The following is a 12,593-nucleotide window of genomic DNA, read 5'->3' as shown; positions in this document are numbered from 1 at the left end:
TGACCACAAAATTATTGTTTTGCAATGGCCTTGACAGTTCAGCTGTTAAACTTGAACCTGGTCAAAAATCAATCGGGTTTGCACCCAATGACTTGATTCTATAAGGAGGAATGGTTCTCTCCCTCAATATGTTTGCCATCTCATAAAACATTATAGAAGACAAATAAGCAGTTTGCTTTATTCTAACAAAAGGTAGGATGAACAAAGTGATAAAAACAGGGACGTGAATATTTGAGACACATTTTTTTGGGAATACATTTGAAAAGAAGAATAATTGCCATATGTTTGAGAAATACATTTATCATTTCTTGATTCTACGGCACTGTACTCCATGAAATGCTTTCAGAAAAATCACAAAAACGGCCGCATATCTTCCCATCGTAATATGAGATCAAATTACTTCCATTCACTTTTACATTACCTTATTTCCTTATTTTGTCACATGTGATAAGGAGATGCAAATACATTTAACATCAAAATATTGAAAAGATATAACCACATCAGTGCAGAAGACATGTATGGCATTGTACATACCAGAACTGCCGTTGCACATGTAATCTCCATACACACACACATACACACACACACACACACACATCCCTCATTCAATTCACCCAGGTGAATGAAGCGAATGGGATGAAAAAAGATAAGCTTGGAAATGCAGCGGTGAGGAATGAGTACTGAACAGAGAAGCACAGACTACTGTGGGAAAAAGAAGGAAAGGAAAATCAACTGCTGCACAACACAAAACCAGCCCTTAACCAGATGCACACTCAGGAGCAGAGGTGTGACAGGCCTGAGAGAAGAATCATTGCTTGGTGCAGCATAAGAAAAGCAACAAGCACAGGCAGCAGAACAGCAAGAGATCCCAGTTTGGGAACCCCTACTATAGGTCAGTGTTATATGTTATAACAACATATGTTGCCACAACATTGCAGCAACATTGAGAGAACATTTTCTGTTATAGCTGGGTGTCAACCCCTGGCAGTCAACCCTCTGGACTGCTGCTGTCCAGGCACTAGCTAAACTGATTCTGATTACAATAAACTGAGCACACTTTAATTAGCATTACATATCCTCAAAGGAGGAGAATGACTGGTAATCACTTCTTGGTTCATAAAAGCGTATGAAACACTGCTGTCGGGATTGCCCATATAAACAAGCAACAGGAACTAAACATCTGGTTCTTGAGAATATTTGCCCACTACGATTATCCCTTTCCACTTTGCCCCCCTAGAGGGCAATTTCGACCGATAGTCCAATAAAAGTATCTAAAAATATCAATATTTCAAAAACGATTTACTGCTCACACATGGATGAAGACTTAATTAAAGAAGAGGCTTTTACCATTCAGAATTTTAAACATTTCTTTGTAAGACCATGTACATATAGTGTGCACCAAAGATACTAAAATGCCAAAAAATTCAAAACTCCATATGTTTGTACAGTTTAACACTGAATATCTCAAGTCAAGTACCAAGTACTTTATATTTGTGCACAAATTGATGTTAACTTGTGTACAAAATATGGTAATTAAAAGTGAGCTGAGAGTGAGCTAAGAAAAAAACAATCTGTTAATTCATGCAACTGCAATTTTTTGACGTAGATAAATGGCATCAAGAATTGTTAGAACATGCCTTTTATTGTCTGAGTCTGTGCTGAGGTGAGGGTTGTAAACTGTGAGTGTGGCATGGAGGAGGCTGAATGTTATTGCCTTGCGTTGCAAATAAGAGGCTGATAGCATCTAAACTCCTGTTCTCGCTGCTAGTCTTTGTAACAATCTGTCATTGCCTTTTTGCGGTTTTATTACACTGCGACATGTCAACGACTCAACCACAAGGGGGTAAAGTGCATAGGGTTAAATGAATATGACTTACAAGAGAGATAGAATTGCTATAATTAAATGCGGTCTATTGGGTTATATTCTAAAATAAATAGCAAACTCGCTCATCATAAAATGTATCCATTAATTATATATACTTAAAATATACAGGTTAAACAAAGTCCACCATGATATATGTGCAATATGCTCCACCTCAGAGACTGAACAAGCCCTAAACAATAACAGATTTGAAACACTGATACATCTGCCCACAGGCTAAAACACTCTAATAGTGCTGGGCAGTGTGTTCTGTGCAGCATTAAATACTCTAAGCCCCTTTACAAGTGTAAAATCTCAAGGTATTTTTTGACTCAAGCTGTGGATGCTGTTTTTCCACCCAACTCCCTCTAAGCAGAGAAAAGCAGCAGCACCTGCCCGAAATGGTTATTATCAAAATCAGCTGCCAGCAACCTCTCCCACGATGCACCACCACCAGTGTCGACCACATCGCCCCCCAATGGTAAGGAGGACAATGATGCCATATCTGTTGACCTCCGTTCAACCAAAGCAATATCCAAATGCTGCCATGAATGGCTGAAAGAGCACAACTCCAACTTCACATTCAACCGAAAGAACAGAGAGGTTCCAATTAGATCAGACACAAGAGGTAGTTAGGAGGCTGGATTGACGGTATTTACTTGGTTATCTGGGACACAAAAGAAAAGGGGGGAATTACAGACCAGCTCCACAATCCTTCCTTCTACTTTCACCAGCGAGAGAATGAGTTTCTGTTTCACTATCAGACTTATGAGAGGCTGCCTGTGAAGCAATTTTCCAGTTACGTTAAATACAGCTATAGAGCACCTGTTGAAAGCCCCAGTATCAGCATAAGGGGTTGAAGAGGGAGCAAACCCTTACTGAATCAATGGACACAGTAAAGCACTGCCAGAGAGATAAACACTGGAGCTGTTCTGCAAGGAGCTCAGCTACATCAGAGGCTGAGAGACAAAGATAGAAGTGCTGATATCCTGAACGCTGAATAAACGGGAAATTAAATCTATAATGCATAATAATACATTAATAATTTTATGAGATGTACCAGACCATGGTTATGCAGTAACATAGGGCATGCAGTTAGCATACAGCTATGAGGGTCTCAGCCTTATGTAAAACTCTCAGCTAAAGTCTGCAGCTAATTGCCTGTCCATCTCTATCCCCAGTAGAATAATATCCTCCAACCAGGTTTCAAGTCTGGCCATTCCACTCCTCGCAGTAACTGAGACTCACCTCCCAGCAAGAGCTCCTTCCTCGAGGAACCGAAGGGCAGAAAGGAAAAGGACAAACACCAGGCTAGAACCCCAAAATAGCAAGTGCACGAGGCAAAGAACTCCCCAGTTGAGAGAAAAACCCTCAAAATAGGGGCCAAAATAAACTCCACAATGGGAAAAAATCGGCTTACAAAGATGGGTGTCTCAGATTCAAAGCAAAGATAAAAGTTTGTTGTGCACATTCGACCCAAGTAGGGTACAGGTGCAGGACAAAAATATGTAGCTATCAGAGAACACAAAAAAGATGTCCGTGCACTGAATTTTTTACTCCTGAGCAAAAGATTTGCAGGAAATCTTTTTCATGTCTCAGGTTCTACCCTCACATGGCTTACCTTGCATCTAGCTGACCAAGTACTTGTAATGCCTGTCAGGACTACTGCAACACCTATCTGGCTGAATTACCAGCCCGCGTCATTAGGCCACTGCAACTGGTCAAGAAAGCTGTTGCCTGCCTGGTCTTAACCTTGCAAAATTCACACGTTATGCCACTTCTGAACCCCCTTCACTGGCTTTCAGTGGCTGCCCGCATTCAACCCAAATTTGATTCAGTTCAAATCTCTCACCCTGGCATACCTCTCTGTGAATGGCACTGCCAGTTCCTATCTCCAGACACCATACAGTCTAACCAGACCTGTCTGTTCAGCATCCAACTGCCAGCTGGCTGTCCCGGTGCTTCAATCTCATAGCAGCCAATCCTCACGGCCCTCATGCCCGCATGGTGGAGCCACCTTCTCCAATCAGTCAGGAAGGCAGATTCACTGCCCTGCTGTAAAATCCAGCTATCCCAGCTTGCCCAGCTTGACAATTGAGCTGCTCAAGCTGGTCATAAGATGTTCTAGCTGAGTATGTGCTGGTAAACCAGCATGGTCAAGCTGGTTAAAGGCTGGTCTAGCTGAGTATGAGCTGGTAAACCAGCATGGACAAGCTGGTCATCAAGTTGGTCTAGCTGGGTATGAGCCGGTCAGCCAGCTAGTGCTGGTAGCTTGGCTGAGCTGATATCTAGTGAGGTGCAGCTCTGCGGGCAAAAAACGCATTGTTAATGAGAGAGGTCAGAGGAGAAGGGCCAGACTGATCGAAGCTGACAAGAAGATGTCAGTAACGCAAATAACCACAGATTACAAAAGTGGTATGCAGAAGAGCATCTCTGAACACACAACGAGTCAAACAAGTCGACTACAGCAGCAGTCTAAAGTCTAAAAAAGTTTTTTTTTTTTAAGTCTAATAAATACCCAACAAAGTGCTCACTGAGTGTATGTACTATATGTAATTAAGCAGAAGTCACTCCCAACAGAAAGGAAGTGGAGTGAGAAAGCAGATCATAAATGACCTGGTCCAGTTGACACAGAATGTTCTCTCAGCATTGATGCAAGTTCTTTAGTTTACAGGCAGATGGGGAGGCTGATATCAGGAAGTTGGACCAGAGGCCTGATGTTAGACCCTAAAGCAAGGCCCTAAGCCTGCTTACTCTAATCAACTGTAAGCCGCTTTGGATAAAAGTGTCAGCTAAATTCCAAATTACTATTAACACAGTACCTGTAGCCCTCTTTCTCTAACTCTCTCTCTCCCCCTCATTCTCCTTGACCACCTGCCTCTTTCCACATTGTCAAAGGCTTCTTGGTGATTAAATGTTTGTCTTTCATCAACTCTTAGCTCTTCATCTTAAGTCGTTTAGTTCAAAACCTCACTCGGGCTCAGAAAGCATCCCAGAATGGCCAAAGCTCTGCTAGTCCGACACTTACTCGACTCTACCATTGCCAACTGTAAACAATAAACGGCTATAAATAGTCCTTTTCTTCACCTGTTGCGGCAGCCATATTGTCTGGTTTTGGAAAGGTGTCATACTATGTGCTCTCAAGCAATAAATCTAGCCAAGGATCTTGTTATGTTCCTGTGTTCTGTGTGTTAGTTTATCATTGTTTATTATCATTATTCTTGTAATTTATTATTTTTCATATTCATGTCTGGTGTTCTGTTTACATTTATTAGTCTTTGCACTCGTCTTCCCCTGTGATGTCTGAGTCTGAATGTTTACTAGTCCAGTCACTCCCTTGTCTGCCCCACTACCCCACTATTCGGGTGTTTACAGTAGTTCCAGGGTTCAATCTTCCTTCCAATCTTGCATTCCTTACTTCCTGCTTTCTCTCCATTTCATGTTTGTACATAGCACTAATATACTAATCCCAACTAACATAGAATTTGTACAGTACTAATTATACTAACACACTAATATGTTTGTCAAACTAACAAACTAACGTTCACTAGTTTTGGGTATTTGTAATTTAAATCACTTAACTAACTTACTAACGCATCTCCAGTTACAATTATGTTCTGTAACTCCGCCTCCCTATTCTATCACTGATGACTTGCTTAGTTTCAGCAAAGTATTCGCACCTGTCTCTCTCTATCTCTGCATCTCCTGATTCTCTGCAATTGTCTACTCTCTAGTCCGGAGCCGTTTGTATTACATGTGTGTCATTGTGAATCCAGTCCACGTTTTAATTTCCCCCTCGTTATTGTCCTATTACCCTTTCATGTGCCTCACCTAATGTTTATTTGTTAGACCGCCCTCACTCCTATGCCCCGCCTAGTTTGTCTCATTCCCCTGTGTATTTATACCTGTCCTTTTCAGTTGCACACTGCTAGTTTGTCTTGTCCTGTTTTCTTGTCCTGAGCCCTTGATTCCTTCCCCCAGTTCTAGCCTCCTTGTTTCCTTGCCCTTGCCCTTGCCCTTGACCTTGACCTTGACCTTGCCCTTGCCCTTGTTCCTGAGTCCTTGCCCTTATTTATCTGGTTTTCCGGTTTTGACCCCTGCCTGCTTCCCTGGACTCTTCTTTGCTTTTTGGATATTTGTACCTCTGCCTTTTTGGACTGACCCCCTGGATTTTGACCTTGGCTTGTTTCCACACTGTGTCTGCTTCTGGTTCCTCTGTCCTCCCCGCCGTGACAGATCTAGTCTTTTTTAGAAAAATATGTTAATGCTCTCTGCTTCTCTCCAACCTCTCCTGAACTCTCTCTTTGTCCCCTGCTTGCAAACCCAGCATGGATTCCACCCTCACTGGCACTGGGTATCTTTAACACAGAGAATTATTGATGCATGGAATAAATTGCTCAGCCATATTGTGGCAGGTAATGTGCTGATGCGAATCAGAAAATGGTGAGCTCCTCAATCTGAGATGTGGATGGAATGGCTCAGGCAGGCTGAATGGTCTGTGATCTTTGTGATATAAATTTCATTTTAATGTGCTGATGAACGGAGGGTAGTAGCAGAGCTGCCTGTACAAAATCCTCTCAAACCCTTTTCTCTTGTTTTTCTTTCTGCACCTCTCTCAATAGGTCCTTCTTGCAGTTTTCTCTGACTCCCTGTCTCCGACTTCCAGGATTTGATGCTGGAGCTAGCACCTTTTCTGCAAATCTGAAGGTTTTGCTCAAAGGTACATTGTGGAACAACCGCATTTAGAGTAGAGGTACAGAGCAGTCTCAACATAGGGAACAAGTTATCCTTTTAGTTCTTTGATAATAACCTTCCAGGCAGCAAGTTCTGCTTGATATTTTCCAACCACTGCCTCTATAAACACTCAATTAACTTTAAATTAGCACTTACAGGCACAATTGTGGTAATTTAATTGACTTCTCATGGCACCCAGGAGAATTACAGACAGACTTATGCGCTGCTTCAAAAATGCTTATGTTTATTTTCTGAAAGTAGACCTTTGACAGTCATGAATGGCATGCCATCTACACAAAGTGTGTGTGCATGTGCGTGCATGACACAGAGAGAGAGAAGAAATAGGGACTGTGAGGGCATCATTGATTTGGAAATTTCATACTGTATTTCATCTACTGCTCAATGCAAGGACAACTCTACAGGTTGTGCCAGCGAATGTCCACCAGCAAGAGAGGGGGATCTTGGATGCATGTTGTATTTCACAATCATCGGTGTCCTGTGCATTCCCAGCCCTGGTGCTGTGAAGTCACAGACATTCAGCAGGGTGATTAGGAGCACAGTGCCTACTGTGAGACCCACAGTTTACTAAAATGTGGATGGAAATATCTGGCACAGAATGGCAAAAGGGAGCCGGTAATCTTTAGCACCTACAGCAGAATAATACTGCGCTTACCTTTCGATATGTGTCCAGCTTTCAGCACTGAAAGGCTTTATCAATGTTATCTCGCTGGTAGAGACCTGGAGCGGGGTCGGATTCTGAAATACGCCATGAGGCACAGGTTAAATGTCTTCTCTGTCTCCGCGGATCATGCCACTCAGCCTGATTAATATTTATGGAAATGGAAGTGGAGAGGTAGGTAAGTGAACTCTCGAAAATCAAGTATGCAGACTGGGAACACTTTTTGAGAGAATCGTGGAATAAGAAAAGATTTGCTGACACAAACAAGACAGCAGGAGTTTCTTCAGTTTTGAACCTGAGCCAAGAGTTTCAGATTCTGAAACTAAAAGGAGCTTTAATTACACAGTTGCAGAGACCTGCTGCAATCTGAAGGTAACGTTTTTAAAGTTTTGAAAGAAACGAACATTTCGAAACAAAAGCGCAAGCCACAGCATATGAAATTACAGATTCCATGCAGCCGTTCCCAGATAAATGTGCCAATACCACCCAGACTCAGTTCAGTATCTTCAGCCAACAAGCCCCAGAGGACAATAGCAAGCGCCCAGTGATTCTCAAGTCAACACATTGCTGAAATATTGTTGTATATGATGTAGGGCCAGAGGGTATTTTTATATGTACACATTTTTAGATTTTATTTTGTATTTCATTATAACCAATTCTAATGCATGATCCACTAAGAGGTGAGAAAATACATGTTTCCAGGGCCTGGGTGCAGCTGGATCGCATAATGGGCCTCATGCATGAACATGTTTGTATTCTCATTGTAAATAACTATTTATTCTCATGAAGGGCTTGTATGAATGTGCCTCGTCTGATTCAACAAACTTCGAAAAAATGTTCTGAATAAAAATGTCCGTTATACTACAGTATTTACTGAACTTTAGGTGGGTTCCATCGGATAGATGGCCAATGGGATTAACAAGAACAAGCGACATATTGGTTTGCCTAAACATAACAATGGCTGACTGTTGATAAACTTCCTCTGATTTCTCCAAAATAGTCCACTAAAATACATTTCTGAAAACTTTTGAGACGAGAAATAAGCAATGCATTTGCTGAATCTTGATTCATATTTGATCTGCAATGCTTCGTCTGAAAGTTTGATCAGAGTTCTGTGAGGCCAGCGAGCTGCACTGACAGGCACTTCAAGCTAAGCCTCTCTGGAATGCATTGTTTACATGCTATTCTAAAAGCAAAAATTGGTGAATATGTCAGGTTCTCTTAAATCACTGGTATGAGTGATTTAAGAACAAATATGTTTGTACAAGTGGTTTTTCTTGGGGACTATTTTCTTGTTACCATGCTTTAGCAGCTATGTGCGTCTGTAGTGCGCGACCGAGTGAACGTGTATTTTATAATTGATTTGAACAGTGTATTAGATATTTTTATTTGTTTATTTATTCAGTTAAACTGGTTACTGTTTTCATTCATCAATAAACACATTACTTTTGTTTTCCCCAGCATCTCTTTTGGAAATTTGCCTAAGAAGCTTAAGTCCGAACCATCTACTCCCACTGTGACAAAAACAATAGGAATATAGGAAATTTAGTTCACTTTCAGTTTTGTTTTGAGAATAGAACTCCTCCTGCAATTGTCAGTATGTTTCAGGACCTGGGACAGCAACAGCCCCATGTATAGGACAGGCATATTATCTACTACTGCTAGCTTTGGCTCTTCCCGTGAAATTGTTACTGATTTTACACTTACTCATGCAATTGAAAAGTCAGCAAATATTTTGCCCTTTAAGAAAAATAATAACTTGTCATTTAGCTGATGCTTTTATCCAAAGCGACTTACAGTTGACTAAGACTAAGACTAAGCAGGGGACAATTCCAGGATGCAATGCAGGGTTAAGGGCCTTGCTCAAGGACCCAACAGCAGTGCAGATCTTATCATAGCTATACCAGAGCTTGAACCACCAACTGTCTGGTTTCCAGTCATGTACCTGAGCCACTAGGCTGCAGGCTGCCTCCTGAATAGAATGATTATGATTATAGTATAATTCCAAGTTTGGCTCTTCTTTGTGTTCCAAATGTTTTTTTTAAAGGAATCTGCTTTTTTGGCCATGGTACTCATGGTATTGGCTTCATGGTCATAGTTGTGGATATGCTCAGTCAAGGGTGACTGTTATTAGCTCAAGGGATGCTAGCTGATGCTAGATGCTAGTTAGACATAATTAATCCATCCAGTCTCAACAGGAGAAAGCTTTTTCGGTATGGCCAGTACTGTGACATGATGTTTTTTCTTTTGTCTTTTCCTGGTTTCCTGGTTTGTTTTGACCCCTGAAAAAAAACACCTTTTTCCTAACACCCAAAAACTAGCCATTGCCATTTCACCATATTACTAGGACAGGACTGTCTCAACTAACATTACTTGCACCTACAGACAGTCAATATATAGCTGGCAACAACTATGCTGTGAACTGAGATAATGAATTTGCAAAAGCAGCAAATTCTACACTCAGTAAATTATTATTATGTATTATTATTAAGTATTACTCATTACAAAGGTGTGACAGTAGACCTCTCTGTAATTAGGAGCAGTCAGTGTATACTGTGGGCATACTAGTAGACAGGCCTGCTACACAGCTTAGCTGGTAATTAAGCCAACATCTATACCAGCCAGCAAGGTGCAATGGAGTTGATTGACAGAATGGTCACACAAACCGAATGGATCCATGTGCCTGAGGTAAGGCTAGGTCCTAGCACTACCAAGAAAATCCACTCCCAAGTGCGCCGAAGGGATCATTGTCCTGCAAGAGATGCTAAACTGATCTCATGACTTACTATGGTCATTTAAATATCCCACGGCACTTGTAATCATCTACTATCTAATTATCCGACAGTTTAATTGGCTAAATAAATCCTGCCTTCTCCACGCTGATGTATGGTGAACACAAAATAAGCTCAGTGCATCGCCCTCGTGGGCACTGCAGGCTGTTGTACCCAAACCCCACTATAAAGCAATTTGGCTTCATTGACTTTAAATACATTATTCATTGCTCTTAGCACATGAGCTGGCTGTTGCTGATCCCAGTGTGAATGAGAGAATAATGACATCAACCTGCTAGTAAACTCCCGTTAATGACAAGGCTAGCCATTATCAATATATTGTGTTTTAATGGACACATCATTTCAGTCATTGGCTGTCGGGAAAAGGTCAGGAAAAGATGCTGAGGGTCCATTTTCAGCCACAATGCAAAGCTTCACTGGCATCACTCAAAATGTGGCCCTGATACATTCTCAGATACACAGTCACAAATACATTTCACACACACACACACACACACACACACACACACACACAAGACACTAACACTTACAGCACTAACCTTAAAGCTCCAGTAGTTTGGCTGTTGCTAGAGAGAGAGAGAGAGAGAGAGAGAGAGAGAGAGAGAGCTTTGTTAATTGCTTCAGTAGAATTGTTAAATAAAGTCATGCCAAGGGTTACTGAATTGAACTGAAATTAACCAAACTGAATCAAACTAAGATAGAGGATTTTAATTAAATTATGCCGGGTGACCAATTATGCCAGGCGACTGTTAGTGTCACTGATACCCCAGATTGAGGGAGAGAGAGAAAGAAAGAGACACAGTAACCGCAGCACCTACAGTACAACCCCATCCAGAAACCTTCATCGAGCTGACCAGGCCCAGGTCAACTACGTAACTGTTTTAGATTCAAATATTTATTTTCTGTGCTCGATTGGTCTTGCTTGGGTCAATTGAGCCAACCAAGAGGGCCAGAAGGCTGGGTTTGCACTTCTTGAGAGTATTTCTTTGGTTCGGACATCGGACAAGCTCAGTAAAGCATAGAAACATATTTGAATCCAAAATGATAACGCATTTGACCTAGGTTTGGAGCCGACCATTAAGGAGTAACCATACAGATGGTCTCCAGTCCAGGCATAAGAATAAGAGACAGAAATGTGTCACAATTTTCCATTAATCACAGAGAATTAAAAAAAAATACATTAAGTGATAATTATGGGAATCATTATCTGGGTAATGAGAGACATCACACTTTATTGTTATAACAACTGTTTCTGTTGAAGAGGGTCTTGTTTGCAATATTTATAGTGTTGACATCCTCACCAAATACACAGTCCCCCTCCCCTCCATAATTCCGGCAGTCTGCTGGCAGTGATTTATCGAGGGACCCGATGAGAAGATAGAAACTGATTTAAGCAGCACAGAGTCTGAAATGTTGGCTGTCTTTGCCACCTCAGAGCCATCTAAACACTTTCAATGACAGAAATGTACGCATTTGCGGATACACGGATCTTCCCAGATATAAAATGCGCCGGATAATAAACCCATGCCGCTATCTGAGAGGAAGAACATGCACTGTAAAACTGGAAATTAATAGTATGAATACATGTGCTGCCAAAGGAGTAGTTACAAGGGAAATAGACAATTGTAGGCTTTTACTGTGTTAGAAATACAGTAATACGTTTTCTTAATTACATTGAAATATATTGGAAATTACTTTAACGATATGGAATCATTTTCTGTGTTTAAGGCAAGGCATGAAAATGGACATGTATTCCCAGCTAACAGGTTCCAAGAACATTCCCCTAATATTACAGCTATCAATGGAATGTTCTGGGAGGATTTTTAGTTACGTTTTTTAGTTGCTGCAAGCTTATTCTGAAGTAATAAGAAAACATTGAAAATATTCTTGGAGCGTTTTGACACAATATTCTTAGAAGGTTTTTACCAAACATTCTTAGAAGGTTTTTCAACAAACATTCTAAAAATGTTGTAGTTGAATGTTTCATCTTTGTTAATGTGTAATGTTATAGCAGTGTTCTTGGAAAAATCTTGGAATTTGTAACCTACCATCAACAATGATATAGAAATGTTGCAATCATGTTTTTGTTAACCCTTTCCACTTTGGCCCCTAGAAGGCAACTTCCACCTATTTTGCACTAGTCAATAAAAAAGTGTAAATATCTCAAAAACTACCACTGCACACACATGGTTGAAGACTTAAATTAAAGAAGAGGTTGTACCGTTCCGAAATTTGAGACAGAACAAATTTATATCAGAGCCTGTATAAAAAAAATGTTTTTATAATTTAGCACTGAATATCTCAATTTCTAAAAACAGAAGCAATCCATAACTACTTTATATATGTGCATAAACTTGACGTCAACGTGTGTACAAGATTTCTTAAAGATATCGACAGGCATTCAAATTCCAAATGAGTTTTCCCAAAACTGCACCCTAATGTCTTCAAGCATCCCCAAATCTCTCAAATACAAAACATCTGCATATCTCTTTATCCAGACACTTGAATAACCAGACATTTTTTATAC

At 40.7% G+C, this 12,593-nt stretch overlaps 1 protein-coding gene across 1 annotated transcript in view; it reads right to left on the bottom strand.

The window, feature by feature from the left end:
• Positions 1–12,593, bottom strand: part of LOC133111197 (SRC kinase signaling inhibitor 1-like) — a 54,189-nt gene that overhangs the window by 33,863 nt on the left and 7,733 nt on the right. Inside the window, exon 2 of the mRNA XM_061221380.1 lies at positions 10,606–10,632. Within this exon, the coding sequence (XP_061077364.1) occupies positions 10,606–10,632 (27 nt within the window). The remainder of the gene's footprint in view (positions 1–10,605; positions 10,633–12,593) is intronic.

The sequence above is a fragment of the Conger conger genome, chromosome 2 (genome assembly GCF_963514075.1).
Source record: "Conger conger chromosome 2, fConCon1.1, whole genome shotgun sequence".
NCBI lineage: Eukaryota > Metazoa > Chordata > Actinopteri > Anguilliformes > Congridae > Conger > Conger conger.
The sequence above is the reverse complement of the archived record's forward strand: the minus strand, read 5'-3'. Positions and strand labels throughout refer to the sequence as shown.